The sequence below is a fragment of the Triplophysa dalaica genome, chromosome 12, assembly GCF_015846415.1.
Source record: "Triplophysa dalaica isolate WHDGS20190420 chromosome 12, ASM1584641v1, whole genome shotgun sequence".
In the NCBI taxonomy this organism is placed as follows: domain Eukaryota; kingdom Metazoa; phylum Chordata; class Actinopteri; order Cypriniformes; family Nemacheilidae; genus Triplophysa; species Triplophysa dalaica.
This window is the reverse complement of record NC_079553.1, coordinates 21,401,655-21,418,684: the sequence shown is the minus strand read 5'-3', so window position 1 is coordinate 21,418,684 and position 17,030 is coordinate 21,401,655. Positions and strand designations below refer to the sequence as shown.

Below are 17,030 nucleotides of genomic sequence, written 5' to 3'. Positions count from 1 at the left end.
ACAGAAGTATAAACAGTGAGTGCATGGCTGGATCTAGAGCACCACACCTATGAAGGAAAATCAGATGCGTCACAGACTTCCTGGCCTCACCGATAAGATCCTGAGATGTTTATCATTTAAAGGTTTCCCGTTCTATTACCTTTTGATGGTTTCAGGCGCTCGGTATGGCACAGTTCCGAGGTCTTTATCCGCATGGTTTGTGTGAAGTCGCCCGCTCATATGACGTGCTGTACGGTGATTAAGGAACATTGATTTTCACAACATCTGCGTCAGCGTGGAGAACTGTACCCGCTTTGGGACCGCGATGTAACAGGCACAGATTCGTCGATATCAAAGCGTATCTTTGACGCATGGAATTATGGGTAATTTTTTATTTCTCTGCTGTTGTCAGTTGCTTGTTTACATTACCGCCCTTTTAGCAGATATCTCTAATGATTGTTGCTCTGAGATCAGTGATGAGACAGGCTGCGGGTGACATTCAAAGCACCAGTTGGCCTTCAGAAGTGCAGCTGCCCGGCGACGGTCTCTGAGAGCAGACTGTGGTTTCATATTCCACTCTCGCTTTGGAGGGTCTTCATCTTAGATACTATTATTCACTTTTCATTTCTGTAGCAGCGTGAGCTTTGGCAGTAAAGGTTAATAGTCCTTCTCGAGCAGACGCGGTGATGTATGCACTTTCACCTTGTTCTGCCTGTTCCTGCTGAAGTGTGCACCTGTCAGTGATGTGCACTCTTAAACAACAGCTCAGAAAGGCTTTTATTGCTCAAGACCCTTCACAATTCCATACGATGCCAAGACAACATTTTTAAAGTCCACGTGAAAAGAAATATTACGATGCCTATTGTCTCGAGAAATATTGATGCGTTTATTGTAAATAGTTTATCAATGTGGTTCATTCTCTTTTTAAAATTCATGTGCGCTCATAATCTTGAGTTAGAATCTGAAAATGCACTTCCATCCTGTAGTGATTATCCATCTTAAATGATGTATGTTTGACGACTGTCAGTCTGCTGCCGGTTCCAATTAAAAATCCAACAGCTGGTTGTATACATCCAATCAAATCGCATAGAAAGACGAAAGCCACGCCCACTATTTTCCTCATTCAAAATCCCGTTTCACAGTTTTGATGCTATAGGTAACCATTTTCTACGGAGGGTTTTCAGTGATGCCATAATAGTAATATTAAAGGTTCTTATAATGCTGTCGCAGAACGCATTTTTTTTTTATAATTTCACAAGGTGGCTAATTTTTTTAATTCATTCAATGTTAATCATTCAAGAATGTAAGATTTTTAGGAAACGAATCAAAGCTAACCATCACCGGTGAGGAAGCAGATTGCGCTAAAACTTGCAAATGAAATCACTTGAAATGTTAACTAGAAACAATAAACTTAGATACACAAATGTTTCAACTTGAGAGTCCTTACTTGAAAAAAGGAAATCTAAACTTATCCGTAAAGGTGCCGCGTTCCTTGTTTTGGATATTTTGGGCCCTCTTCCCCAGCCTCCCTGTCCCCAAATGCTACTAACATTATAAAAATGATAAAGCTGGCGTACCTGTAATTTTAAAACAGATGGTTTCTTCTTTTGAATATTTATAACAATCAAAACAATTTTGCGCTACGTAGCCTCGGGTCATTAATGTGTTAAGTGTTGGGCTTAATGAAACGGAGTCTCAGCTTTTCTTTTTTGAGCAGAATGTATTAAAATAGAAGAAAAGACAAGAGAAGAACGTGGCGTCTGGGGCAGCGCACAGAGATCTCAACCTGCAGCTCTGGTAACAGATTGTGAATATGAGCTGCTTTCATAGACTGTACAGCAGAAATCCCCAAAGCAACATCTGCTTTATCTGCATTACAGATTCCTCCATATATACACTGCTGCTGTGCGTTTCTGCCTCGTTCCACTTGACTTTCATACTCTGTGGCATTTGTTAGAAAGGGACATGCATTCTTTTGGTTTGCCTTATTGCAGAGAGTAGAGATATTTGTGCATGATTTGCATTTCTTGTTTTTTTTTTTTGGACGTCAAGATGCCAGCGTATAATGTGTGCACAATGTTATGACAATGCCGTGTGTAGAAGTGAATTGAAATGTCATTGTTGGCTGTCTCTGTCTTGCAGAGTATGATTTCATCAATTGTTAACAGCACTTACTATGCAAATGTGTCTGCCGCGAAGTGTCAAGAATTCGGACGCTGGTATAAACACTTCAAAAAGGCAAAAGATATGATAGGTAAGCACAATCACACCAGACTGTCAAATCTGTTAAAATGACGCTTTTGTTGTCCTTTTCTGTTTAATGTTTTACTTTAACGTCACAATTATATTGGGTTGACAACGCCTTCTTACTCTTATAATAAACACTTGCTTATATTTGCACTTATAGTCTTTAGTTTATTCAGTTGCAATGCAGTCGTTGACCTGACGTTGTATGTTAAATCTGTCTCACAAAACGATTCTATGTTAACTCTTTCAATTGTTCAAACATGCACCTGTCAGTTGTTTTGCTCCTCTTGTTTCCTCTTCGCACGTTGTTCACTTTTCGACACACTAACGGTTTCTCTCTCTCTCTACACCTGTGAACGCGTGTCTGCGCAGTCGTGCGCCAGCCCTCGCAGCTAGAGGGCTACCTGGGGACATGTGTCCTCCACGACAGTCCACGTGCAACCACGTTAGGTAGGTCACGTGACGCACCGCACCCCTTTAGTGTGGAGACCCTTCCTACTTTTTTCATGAGCCTTGACTCAAATGTGACGGATGGTGGTGTTTTAATGACTCACGGTAGGCCGAGAGCCACGTGAACAGGACCATTCCATCTGATGACACCAATACATCCAATAAAACGAGTTGTATACAAGCAACAAACACACTTGTTCTGGCAGTAAATATTTTATCGAATGTCACAGCAAGGTAACATGTTTTTTCTTATGAGGTCAGACACCACACGTATCCGTCTACACTGAAATTAAAAGTATATTTTAAATACACCGTGCAATATTTGTTGCGTTAGTCTGTAATGTTAATGGTTATGTGCGGGTGTAGGTGTCATGTTTTGTAAGTGAACCTTTTAAGAAGTCGATCACGCGGAGTGCGGCGAGCCGTCTCTCGGCACAGCATGGAAGAGGCCAGCGCGGGCCAGCTCTCATTCAGAGTCCACCATACCGCCGGGTTTTACCTCCCTCCCCCCAAACCACATTCTCTCTCCCATTGTGCCCCTAATCCCTGGCCGCTTTGTGCCGAATTCCAGAGGAGGGACTCAGGTTCTCTCTGCGCTCGCAGAACACTTTCTTCAAACCTTTTCGATTTGCATGGAAAAGCGTGCGCCCCCAGCAGTCCCGAACACCAAAAACACAACCGCGAGAAAAGGAATGAGAGGGATTACGGGGAGGGCTTTGATTATTACCCAATTTTTTGTTTGTTTCTTTCTCTCACTTTTGGGCGATTTTTGAAAAGAACAGCCGTGGCTTTGTGCGCACTGTCAGTTAGACACATGTTTGCGTCCTTGCGGTTATTGTGCGTGTCTTTGGAGAGTTTCCATGCGCTTAATCGGCTTTCTATTTTTTGTAGAAATATTTATATTTTTGAGGATTTGCCATAACGCTTCTTTTGTGCTTCATAAAACCTGTAAAATTGTGATGGAGTTTGTCTCTGGATTTGCTGGATGGTGTTGGGCATTGTTCTGTTGATCTACCTTCAAGTTGTGATGAAATCTTAAAAGTCAAACTATTATTACTTTTATTCATTATTATTCATTCTTTCTGTGGAACACAAAAGGAAAAGTTTTGAACCTTCGAACAGCACTTTTGTTGTGACCATAATATGACATATAAAAACAAAAACATTTAACTAAACCAACAATTACAGTCTATCATGATTTCACTACAAAAATTAGTATTTTTGTTGTAAAACCATGACTTCACGCAAAGTTTTTGCCACGATTTATTTTTGTAACGGCAGTAAATATGATAAATGGTCATATACTGTAGACAACCTTTGTTTTTTTGTTTTGTGTTTTCCCCAAGGAGCTTGACAAACACTGTGAATTTTTTTTCTTCCTTTTTGTGTTTCAAGAACACAAAACCAAGACATGAAGCTAATAACACAGATTACATCTTTGGACAAACCTTTTCTTAAATTCACCTATTAAGATTTTTTCCCAGTCTGTTTTCCGCCAATTAACCAATTTGAAGTTTTTTATAACCTAAATTGTTACTTTATTCCTGTTCGTGCTCAGAGTCGGCCTGCTCGGGCCTTCCGTTTTATATTTAGACTTTCCCAAAATTGCACATTAGTCAGCTTGTGTACCTTGTTTTAGAATTAAGAGCATAATGGACGAAGTCTGACACTTTCTGGCTTGAATTCATTGCTCACATGATCTGGCCATGGACATTATAAACTAATTTCTGCTGCTGCCAATTAATGCAGATACAGGTCACACACGTGAGTTCTATTATATTACAGAGACTAAGGGCCGTTGCACATTGAGTCCGAAATTTGCGTCCAAAATTTCTGCACGTTGAAAATAAATACTACCTCACGTTGTGTCAATCACATTTAAACACTGCCTCAGACTGGGTTTGATTTTCTGCGTTTTTCACATTCGTAGCAAAGAATTTGGAGAGGTCAACAAGCACCAAATCCCAAAAATGCATAAAAAAATTTCAGACTGTATGTGCAAAGACTTTCACTGATGCTCTGGAAAAGACTCTGTTTGCATCATTTACACTTAATCAGTGTTTTTTATATTTCAATTTTTTTTAGCAGTATATTCACGTATGCATCTTTTTGTGCATGTTTAATATTTCTAAGAAACTTTATAAACTACTTAGTTTTTACTTTAAAAAATACACTATTATTAAATCAACACAGTCCTGTTGTAATTCTTAACTATTTTCGATCGCTCTGTTTTAGTTTGATCTGCTTTTGTGCCAGTAATGTTTGGTTTAAGGGTTGAGCTTTTTTAAATTGATCAGTTGAATGGTCAAATCAAATGTTTTTTAAAGAAACGATATGCTCGATGTACAAATGTAAATGTAATGAATGCTCCTTTTGTTTCTTTGTGTTCTTCATTACTGATTTCCTTGATTTATTACTTAATGCTATGTTTACTTAAATAAAAACGTTTTACTGTTGTATTTTTGCCGGCCATTTTAGCCGAGCAGTAATAAAAAAATCAATGTCATTCAGTGTAATTGCATTTGACGAACACGTTTGCTCTATGTCCACCTCTCCCCCAGCCGAAATGGACGGTCTGCCTGATCTTTCTCCACCCGGGACCAACCACCTCAGCTTCAGCCAGCAGCCCATCCCGGGCAGCACGGCCGAGCAGCCGCCCTCTCCAGTGCCCCTGTCCCACAGCAGTCAGGCCCCCGGCAGAGCCCAGCTGCCCGGCCTCCACCCCGGCCTGGTGTCCACACCCATCAGCCCCCAGCTGGTGAACCAGCAGATCGTGATGGCTCAGATCCTCAACCAGCAGTACGCCGTCAACCGCCTGCTCGCCCATCAATCCCTGAGCCAGCAGTACCTGAACCATCCGCCCGTCAACCGCGCGCTCAACAAGCCCATGGAGACGCAGTTGTCCACCAACGCCGAGGTCTCTATGGAGATCTACCAGTGGGTTAGAGATGAGCTAAAGAGAGCCGGCATCTCTCAGGCTGTGTTCGCTCGTGTGGCCTTCAACAGGACACAGGTACAGAATCCAAATCTGTCACGTATGATGCTGCCATGCACTAGAAAGCATGACGTTGTATTCGCTGTGTTGTTTTAGTGGTTGGCTGTCAAATGATTTTGTGTGAATGATGAGTCATATCTCCAGCTCCGCCCAGCTCCATACATCAGCTGTGACATATCCGCGTGACGACTGCCGATACACGCTCTGTACATCATTAACATTCACCATCCTCTCTTAATTCAGTGACAACGGTTGGATGCTGGCAGTTAGTTTATCTTTTGTTGTTCTCGTCGAAGGATCGTACAGGAAATTAGGGGTCATCAGGACAATCAGGCCGTAACTTCCCAGTAATTTTCTCACAGATGTTCTACCTCATCGGTCAATCAAAAACTTTACAAACATCAGCGCTCTGGCAAGAGCAGTCGCTCGCTGACTCACGGCTTCTGGTTCACACGCCCAACGCTTTGACCTTCGTCACCGAATGTAATCTGTCGACTGTGCAGAGCAGGGACCGGCATACAGGGATAGACGGGCCAAGGATCTGTTTGTTTTAGCCATGGGTGCTAGGGTGAGATTCATTGTTTGTCTTTTCAACCGGTGCAGAATTCGGCTAAAGGGTTCACCTAAAAGTTTAAATCCTAATGTCAATCCCAAATAGTATGACTTTCTTTGTTCTGCAGAACACGAAGGAAGATATTTTATAGAATGCTGGTAACTAAAAAACATTGGACTACATTGACTTCCATTATGGACACAGAACAACAGAGTAATTTCTCAAAATATCAAAGAGTTACATGAGGGTGATAAAACATCATTTATTTGGGTGAACCCCACAAAACCATACCAAACCTTAGAAACCATTGAATTGTTATTAGTGCAATTCCAGCTAAAATGTAGCACCATGACAACTGTCAGGTGAGACAAAGAGAGACGGAACCTGGACCCCTGCCAGCGATGGGGGTGGGCCCGGCTCGGTCACACACCGGCACTGCAGCGCTTAAGCGAGTGTTGCTGTTGAGACGATGGAGAGATTATGTGTCAGGACATTTGCCGTATAAACACACTTTGGCTTTGATGTCATGTCTGAGCGATAGGAATCTATAGTATTCAGAGACAACCTTGAGATGTTTCGTGTGCTTTGCAGTTGCATATTGAAGAATTTCCAACATGTTTTTGTTTGAGTAAATATTTATTGTGCATTCTTTTCCTCATGCGAGTGATGGATGCTTGTGATGGCATGTCTTGGCGTCTGTGAGTCAGAATGTTTATGTGGGTTTGAGAGATTATAGGGACTAAATCACACCCTAAAGGTCCGTGAAACTTTGCGAGGCACCAGAACGAAGATGGCACTTGCTTGACATTAATTGCGTTGTCACTTGTTGCACTTTCTACTCATTGATCTTACGTAGATGACTGGGTATTTAAAAATGAACAAAAATTGGTTATTGAGTAGATCAATTGTACTCGTAAGGATATAATAATTATTTATATTTTAATCCATCAGATACAAATTAGATGGAAATGTTTGATGTCATTTTGTTTCAACACTTAAAGTACAAAAAGTAAGTAAGTTCAGTTTTCTGTTTCAAACAGAGATGGCGACAGAGAGGCATGAGTTACGCATTCCAGCTTTAAAGAAGTTTAGTTAAAAAATATATAATTCTGTCTTTATTTTTTCGGCACCATGTTATGCTGAACTTGTATGATTTTCTGAAGAACATCCTAGTCGCTCTTTCTATATAATGGAAGTGAATGTGGACTGGCTCTGTTCAGCTTTGTCAAGTGTCAAAAAAGTGCTCGTTTTGATTTTATGTGTCATCTACAATGATGTAGCATGTCTACCAGTGCCTTATTTTATTCCCGAGCATGTTAGGTTGTTTAATTAGCATCAGAAGACTTAAAATATAGTGCTTGAGTCATAGACAACTTCTGCCATGTTTAACAGCCCCAGTCCCCATTCACATTCGTTATCTGGAAATAAGCCGCTGCAATATTCTACAGCAAATTAGTTTTAGTTTTACACAGATGTTGAAGTGATTTACACTGTGGAAATAATGCTTTAAACGCTGTCGGGGTAAATTGGAGGACTTCAGTTTTTAAGTGAACCGTAGCTTTAACTTAACTTTTTTTCACGTCTTCCAGGGCCTTCTCTCAGAGATTCTCAGAAAAGAGGAGGACCCCAAGACCGCATCTCAGTCTCTTTTGGTCAACCTGCGAGCGATGCAGAACTTCCTGCAGCTGCCAGAGGTGGAACGCGATCGCATCTACCAGGATGAGAGGGAGCGTAGTTTGACTGCGGCCTCTGCCATGGGTCCCGCCCCCCTCATTAGCACCCCACCCACACGCCCTGCCCAGGTATCACACTCAGAATCACACTACAACAACCCCCCAGACAATAAAGCAGATGATCCCTGTGTAGAACAGAAGATGTGATGAAAGGGAGTGAGTTTTGATGGTCTTGCATTTATCTTTGCATCAGTCTTAATGTCAGAGTGAAGTTTAATTTAATAATTTGATATTTACATTGACAGGGGATACTCGGCCAGTAGCTAGATTTTTTTTATAATGGTAAAACCTTTTCTCCTGTCCCAGTTTAATGTGCAGAGTCAAAGTATATGTAATCCATATGTAGGTTGTTTTCCCCAAAAGGTGTAAAGATTAGCGGTGGGTGGTATGATCTGCATCTTATTTCACGGTACGCTTAATTTTAGCTTAAAACTGAAGAACTGATATTAGAAAATGAATCACTTTGGCACTCATTTCTAATTGGATGATGGGGTCCAATCATGTAAAGTTATTATAAACAAAGAGGAATTTCGAAAACTCTGTTCTTTGAGACGTATATAATGTCGTGCTGTGTTGCTCAGCCATAGATCACAGTTTTTCTGTTTGACAAAAATTATTACACAACAGCCTTTACCGATCGCATTACATCCGTTTTTTCGAAAACACGTCAAATATAAATAATCGCAAAAGGACCATGTCAGTCCACCACAAATCATGACCTCGCACCACATGTCGGAACTCTGCCGTGTTTATGAGTTGTAGGTCTCTCAGACAGAAGCTGTTTGTCCCTGATGTCCCGAGAGGAAGCGTTTAGTACAGGATAGAGTCCAGGAAAAGTTTCTTTCACACCCAGCCACTTATCCGGCTCAGAAATCTCAAAGAAGGGCCGGAAGGTATGCAGAACGGTCTCCACCGCGGCCCCTTCAAACGCAGCTGAGTGTGTCTTAGTGGATGGGACACAAAGCCTTCCTGTGTGTGATGGACTGAGACGAGCTCTTACAAACTCCCACACACACACACACACACTCACAGAGTGTAAAGACCGAAATGTCATCAGCATTCACTCGAGTGTGCGCGTATTAGTGTGTGTGTTCACGCATGCGTGCATCGTGTGTGTGTGCGCGTGCAAGAAACAGATGCTGTTTTCCTGTTAAGATCCCATTATCAGATGCTTTCGTAACCTGATTATTCAGCAACTGAGTCCTCAGCCTTACAAGCTCTACAAAAATCTCTGTTATCAGGTGATTTTGGTACACATTTTGAAGGGATAGCTTCCCCAGAAATTCAAATTCCTTCATCATTTATTCAAACCTGTATGAGTTTCTTTCTTCTGCAGAACACAAAAGATATTTTGAAGAACGTCGGTAACCACACAACACAACCACGGAGTCATTTCTCAAAATATCTTCTGTTGTGTTCTACAGAAGAAAGAGTCATGATGGCAAATAAATGATGAGAGATGATTGAAAATTATCTGGGCTGACGGCTCATAATTAGTCCTCAGTCACATTGGGGTAAAAGATGACCAGGAAATAATGTAAAGGGATGTATTTTGATGCATGCCAGGATGAAACTGGCAGATACGAGTGAGACGTTCACAGGATTTTGGGCTGTAAATCAGCAGGGAGGCACGTCTGGCGGCACCGCGTGGCTTTTATGACGCCTATAAAAACAGATGTGCAGGTACAGTATGTCTCTCACATACGGTAATGGATCGTCTGAGCGCGTGCGGGTTTGCACACCCTCATTCTTTTATAATTAGATGTGGTCAAAGAATAATTCAACATAGACGTCGATGCTTTACATGTAAATGACTGCTAAAGGTTTTGTTGAATGTCTTTTCGCAGGCTGTGTGTTGGGATTCTTTGGGGGCCTTAAAAGTTAAAAGCGTGAAGTTAGTCAGCTGCAGAAATCACATGTCATGGCTTTTACTCGTGGTATTACTAGAGGATTTAAGTCAAAGTCTGATTTAAACTGTTTGAATATATTATATTTTAGATTTTTGTCTCATGCTTTTGTGTGTGTGTGTGTTTGTCTCTTTGTGTCCACAGCCCAGAAGAGAGGAGTGTAACAATATAAGACCCGAGGACTGGAATCCCAGAATTCCAGTGGGTATCTCTCCTGTGAGTGTATACAGCATGGTACAGTACAACATTTATCAAAATACTCAATATATAATATTCTGCAAACAAAACAAATCATGCTATTTCAATGTGCATTGAGGTAAATTAAAAGTTTTCTGTCAGTAAATGACCGAACTAAAGTGCAGAAGGATTAATAAATGCCATAAAAAGTATTGTTTGTTGTTAGTTCACATTTTACAAATACTTTTACTAATATTAGCAAATAAAAACTTTTTTTACCAATAGATTGTATGGATAGAAATTCAATTTAATGTACTTGTTTTTTGAGCTCTTAAATGAATATTATTATTTTATGTATTATATCTTTATATGATATGCAAATATCTATGATGTCATAACTGTCTGCCTCTATAGACCATTTCGCAAGAAGTAAGCAACATTGAAAGACAACACACATAAGAAAATATAACCAAGGGAACACTTAAAAAATGAACCCAACTGTTAACTGAATATCATTAAGACGTAATTATGAGAAATAAAAAATAATTGAAAGGAAGTGCTACTAGACCAGTGTTGTTTACATACTTCAAAATGGTCTATACTCATTTTAAATGTAAAAAGTTTGGAATCACAGTTAAATTTATGATGTGAATATTTTACAGACAGTATAAAACAGCATAGGATGCTCAAATTGTGTCGATTTGATGTTAATCTTATTTTTTAAGTCCAGCAGTAGTGTAACAATCTAATAGGTTGATAGAAATCTTTTTTTTAAATCAGGGATAACATCTGATCCTTAGGAAACCATGTTAAGCATCTTTCCCGTTTTTTTGGTGTTCAGGTGAAGCCCAACTCTCTATCATCCGAGTGGAATGGAAAGTCTGAAAGCTGCGTGTTAAACATCAACTCCTCCATCTATGATGAGATCCAGCAGGAGATGAAGAGGGCCAAAGTGTCCCAGGCCATGTTTGCCAAGGTCGCTGCTTCGAAGAGTCAGGTAAAGATCGTGTAACAAAGGTGCCAAGCGTGACATCAATGAAACATGTTCAGTCTTTGTTTATGTGCAGTCTAAGCGAGACACTAGTGAGATAAAAAAGCAGAGGTTTGTTAAGCCTCCGGCTCGTCGCACCGCTGTAATGACTTCTCCTGCGTTGTTTTGGGTTCGTGAACGGCGGGCGGTGTTGCAACATAAAACAAATGTGTTTATATAATTCCAGAACGTAAAGACGCCGCTGTTATCTCACAAAGCGGGCAGCTAGCGCTGAACACAGGCCTCTTTGAGAGACATTACGGGCTCCTTCAGTCTATTAAAACTAATTAAAGAAACGCGAGGCAAGCCCCGTTATTAAAGGTTTCGCATATCTACGTGCACACTTAAAGATTTTCCAGAATTACATCTGATGGAGGGAGAAAAGCGAATAAAAGCCCTAAATTATCTGGAAATATCAGCAGGTTTTCGCTGATTGCGCTGATTATAGTGCCAGATACTTTTGTTTTGACCAAATTACAGTTGGATGCACAAACCACTGTTTTTGTTGAAGAGTTCAAAGCCGAGGTGGGTGGGGGAGAGAACAGACAAGCCAGGGCGTTTATATTTTCTTATGAAGCGATGGTTGGAGAGAAAAGACCCCCGTCTCTGTCTCTCTCGCCCTGCCGGAGCCTGTGTGCTCCATTCATGGCTGGTGTGAATGCGAATTGAGCTGCAGATAAGAACTCTGCTAATTACGCTGCTGAAAAAGGGGCCTGGGAGAGCACTTATCTCCGGCTCCATCTCGTAATGTGCGCTCCCCGGGCAGCTGGCGCCCCCCCTCGTTCTCTTTCCCAGCCCCCTCCGCGGGGCCCGTGGGGGCCGCCGGCTGAATGTCCGGCCGGTGCTGAGCGCCTGCTGGTGCGGATTCGGGTGGCGACGTTTTTTGAGTTGTCATCCAATTGATTATGGTTATGAGATGAACGCGCGTGTCGTTATTACCTGTGATGAACTCCTCGAATCTAAAGATGCAATCTGTAACTTTTGTCTCTCTGTTGCCATCTCTGATTGAAACGTAAAATTGCTGGTTGATTTCAACACAAATTATTTCACTTACTTAGTAGCCGATGCTTGTTTTTTAACAAAAAAGTCTAAAATATTAAAATAGTAACTGTACAGTTTGCGTCAAAAAATAAAAATTTTGTGGCTACACTTGCATGATAAAATGCATGATGCATGCACTACAATCAATTTATAATGCTTGTTTTTTTAAATACATTTTTATGAAATTTTGAACTTTCCACTTGAAAATCAGCATGTGTTTCATTGCATGTATGAAGGCTCTTGGGGGTCCTGCACTGTAAATCCTGGGAAGCGTTTTACCGTACGGTTATCGGTCACGAACCGCGTCGGATTAATTGGCACGGTGGCCTCTGCCGTCCGAGCAGGAATGCGTGGTCGTGGTGGAAAGAGATTTCAGCAGCACTAGCTGTTTGAGATCTGGCACAGGCCCTGGAATTGGCTTCCGCAACCATGGGGCTACAGGCGCAACCTCGCTCGGCCCTCTGTGAGAGCGATGGAGAGAGGGAGGAGACGGGAGGTGCAGCGGTCGTCCCCCGGGCTTTAAAAGCCGTAAACGCAGGGTTCGAGGGGGTTAAAGAGAATTGTCACGTGTGTAGGAGCGTGTGTACCTGCTTGCAGTTGTGTTCATGTGTTTGTGTCTGTGTGCTGGGGGATGGGTACTGGATCGGAGCCATGCGTCCCCCTCTCTGGGCACGAATCCATACAGGACACGAGTGCCAGGCTTTATCTGTTTGGTGGCACTTTCATATTCTGAGTAGCATTTCAATTAATTTCTCCTCCAGCACCACTGAAACACTCCCATTTCTACACTGGATTGCAGCTTGTAAAGTGAGAAAGAAACGCATGGACTGTTTATTCTTGCGTTTGTACGGCTGTCGGGTGCAGCGTGCACAAAATCATAGCGTTTTGCAGATTAACGCAAGCTGTCGAGTTGCACCACCACGATGCTAAGGTGTTGTCAGTGGTTGCCAGGGCGTTGCTACGGATTTAAAAGGACATTACATGTAATGTGCACATTTTTTGTGTCTGTTTTATGTTTTGGGTGGATTTGGAATAATGTGTAGAAATGGTCATAGTGATGCTTGCCTTACCAAAGACCCTAATGAAGACATGACAGCACTGAATTGGCATTCAGAGAGCACTGCTGGTGCTGAGCGAGAGAGAGAGAGAGAGAGAGAGAGAGGGGTTGTGGGAGCTGTGTTGACATCCTGTGATGGTGAACACAATCATGGCCCCTGCTGTCAAATGACAAGCACCTTAGATCTCGGAGCAATTCCCTCAGTTTGACCTCTCTCTCTCCCTGTCTTTCTCTCTCTCTCTCTCTCTCTCTCCTGGAAGAGGCTGTGGTAATTAGCAGGGCTCTAATGAGACAGAATGTCGGTGATCTGCAGTAGTAGAGGGGGGCAGGCGATAGGCCGGTGTGTGTATGAGGGGGGGTAGAGGAGGGTGCACCATCTGTCACCGAGCGCCTGGCTCGCCCATCTCTGGGGGGGTAACAGTGAGTTGAGAAGAATGAATGAGAGATTAAAAACGAGTAAGGTACATGTTACCGGATATCAAATCAATAGGAAATTGTAACATTTTATGTGGCGATATTGAGCAAGCGATGGCTGATATTTGACATTTGGAGATTAAAGTGATTCAAGTTTCTTTTTTTTGATGGAATGTGTTTAATGCACGTAATTTTGTTGTTATTCAATGTAATAATATAAGCATTATGTAGGCCAAATTCAGCTCGCTTTATGTGATATGATGATGAACAGTGATGTGATATCAGGATGCAGCTTTGATCACCGATGACAACTGAGGATCTCGCAGCTCTAACAAAAGCCGGCAAACCATTTTTCAAAGCTTGAGAAGGCAACACGATACGTTTAAGAGCATTAAGGGAATGTAAACTTTTCAACAGGATGATTTGTGTTAGTTGTTGTAATTTTGCCTTTTGGGAAATATGTATACATCTCACTGCCCTTCAGAAGTTACATAATACATCCCATATTTCCCAGAACGCAAAATAAACGGCTCGCGGATTCCACAAGGGCTATGTAAACTTTTTAAAGCACAATCGGATCTCATACCCAAGGGCATCGACATTTTACCATCCTCTTCCCTCTAATACCACACGCCTTTAACAAATCAGGGTTCACGTGATGTCAGTCCCAACGCTAACTTCCTGTTTTAACAGGAAATGCATCATTGAATCATTTTAATAGGGCTTATGCATCCATGCGGTGGGTGGGGGGGTCTCGCAGCATCAGCGTGTTTGAGTAGCAGGTGTGGTCGCGTCGTGCTCCCCTTCCGCACCTAAATTGCATTTATTTGGCCTGGATTTACCAGGCAGGTCTAGACGTATCGTCTGCCGCTCATCTGTATTTGATTTCATTAAGGAACATGAACCCCAAAGCTGGATGCAAATAAGATTCCTTCCTTGCTATACCAGCACCCCTATAATTTTACACAGAATATATATTTTTCATTATGGCGCTTCGTTTTGCAAAGTTGTTTGTTTATGGTTATGAATTCGTCCGCCTCCCAGGGGCTCGAGCGAGGCAGATGGGAGCGCCGTGCCTCTGAGAGCAGAAATAAGGCCATGACTGTTTATTAATTGATTTATTTATTTATCTGGCTGCCTGGTTATTAGGTTGCCTGGGAAACAGCTGCAGTTCCCCTGTATTATTAAAGACACAATATTCCTGAACCGGGGACCCAGATGTCTGAGAAATTAATTTTGCGTATGATTTATCGCACAACAGCCAGACCTCTCCCAGAGAAGAACGCTGTTTTTTGTCGTTTAATGGACGGAGGAATTTGCTTCTTGTTTGTTGTTACACTGCCACCCAGATGACCACAACAAACTTGACATCGTCTCTCGCTCTTCATCCGTTTGTTTTTCTCTCTTTCTCTCTTATGTTGTTAAGGTAATGTTAGAGGTGGTCTGAACTCTCTCTCTCACTCACTTTCTCATGTAGATAAGGTATTGGTGCGGTGCCCCAAACATACTCTCTCTCACTTTCTCTTTCTCTGCTTGTCTATCTGTCTGTCTCTCACCTCTATATCGTTAGAAGTCTCTCTCTCTCTCTCACCTCTGTGTTGACAAGGTATGATTATTTAGAGGTGGCCTGGACTCGCTCGCTCACTCACACACTCACTAAGTGTCTCTCACTCTCTCTCTCACTCTCTCTCTCTCTCTCTCTCTCTCTCTGTCTCTCTCTCTCTCTCTGTCTCTCTCTGTCTCTCTCTCTGTCTCTCTCTCTCTCTCGTTGTTCTCTCTCTGGCTCTCTCTCTCTCTCTCTCTCTCTTTTTCTCTCGTTCTCTCTCTCTCTTGTTCACTCTCTCATTCTCTCTCTCACTCTTGTGTTGGTAAGGTATTATTAGTTAGAGGTTGTCCTCTCTCTCTCACTGACATACACACACTCTCTCTTTTTCTTTCCATCTGTCTGTTATTGCTAGAGTAGGCTTACACACTCTCTCTCTCTCTCTCTCTCTCTCTCTCTCTCCCTCTCTCTCTCTCTCTCTCTCTCTCTCTGTGTCTGACGGTGTCTCTCTCACTCTGGTGTTTGGTAAGGTATTGTTAGAGGTGGCCCGTACTCTCGCTCTCTCCTCGATCAGACCACACAGGGCTTGTTCTGAGGCCCATTCTCGCTAATCTGATCAGGCAGGCAAATACGCCGGGAAAAGCAGCTTTAATGATCCCCCTAATTACCTCAAGTCAATACCAACTGTATTATTAGACTCCGGGAAAATATTCCATTAGGGTCCCCCCGCGGGACTCCCCGCACGTAGTGGTGTCACGCGCCGCGCGCCCCCATGCTTGTAATTAATTTTATTTACACACGCAGGAATGCACAAGGTCGCACCTGCAGCCCGGAGCCGCCTCGCCCGGCCCCCGACTCGCCCGTTTAATCAGATCTGTCATAATTACCATTCTGCATGTATCTGACACACGCTGCGAAATATTTCAATTAGACTGCAGCCAATGGCGGACGCCGCTCCGCTCGCCCACGGCAGACGAGCGATGCGTTCCGTCCCGTATTCATGGACGTGACCATCAAACAACGTTTTTGCATTGCAACTTTTAGGATATCAACATATCAGTGATCCAAAGTATGTTTAGCATGTACAGTATCTTAACATCATCACGCATGTATCTCGGAAGAGTAAAGTCTGCACTCACTCTTTTATTAACTTTAAATTTACGATTCTTTTATTAACTAAAGTTTTCAGGAGGTGTAATTTTATAGCCATAAATAAAATCTCAGATCTTTTTTTTTATTAGTCCAGCTGTGCTTGTGCCACGATTAGAGAGAAGATAGGGAAATAATGAAATAATGGTGGCGGGCCAAGAGGAGATCTGCCAAAAAGAAAAACTGTAAATCACTGGACTATGAGATCATTGCTTATCAAATGTATAAAGACAGATTATGCACGAAAGTATTTAGTCCTAAAATTTTTTTTTACCGTTTTCATCACTTGTGTTTTAAATGCTATTGCACAGGTAACATAAATCACAGTCTGACAGATTGGCTGATGACATCACAGGAACACACATGAAACACACCAAACTGTTCAGCTAATAAAACCCTGACCTTATTTTCAAGTTTGAAAATTGTTTTGACCATTGTTGAAGAAAATCATCTGCCTTAGAGAGAAACTTGAGCTTCAGGTGCCAACTATCACAACTTTATTTGCTCAAGACGACAAAGATCATTTGACAAACCATTTCATCAGACGCATGCGACCGGCCCGAGGTTGACTTCAGGTCTATGTTTGATTATAATATAACACTTTAATTTATAATAATACTCATTTATATTATATTGTATTACGTAGGTGCTTCATAACGTTTGTTTATGTCGTTGCAACCTTCTATATAGCTTCCATCTTAATAAAGCTGATAACTTAAGTTAAAGCAAGAATTTATATTTAATATTAAAGTTAA

General features: G+C 41.9%; 1 protein-coding gene across 9 annotated transcripts in view; it reads left to right on the top strand.

Annotated features, from left to right (window-relative positions):
- Window positions 1–17,030, top strand: part of LOC130432854 (DNA-binding protein SATB1) — a 72,912-nt gene that overhangs the window by 45,261 nt on the left and 10,621 nt on the right. For 6 of the 9 annotated variants that reach the window (XM_056762410.1, XM_056762412.1, XM_056762406.1 and 3 more), the window contains 6 exons: window positions 2,122–2,233; window positions 2,599–2,676; window positions 5,238–5,689; window positions 7,814–8,026; window positions 10,009–10,098; window positions 10,883–11,038. In XM_056762410.1, the coding sequence (XP_056618388.1) occupies window positions 2,122–2,233; window positions 2,599–2,676; window positions 5,238–5,689; window positions 7,814–8,026; window positions 10,009–10,098; window positions 10,883–11,038 (1,101 nt within the window). The remainder of the gene's footprint in view (window positions 1–2,121; window positions 2,234–2,598; window positions 2,677–5,237; window positions 5,690–7,813; window positions 8,027–10,008; window positions 10,099–10,882; window positions 11,039–17,030) is intronic. The other 3 variants (XM_056762414.1, XM_056762413.1, XM_056762411.1) reach the window with 2 other exon arrangements.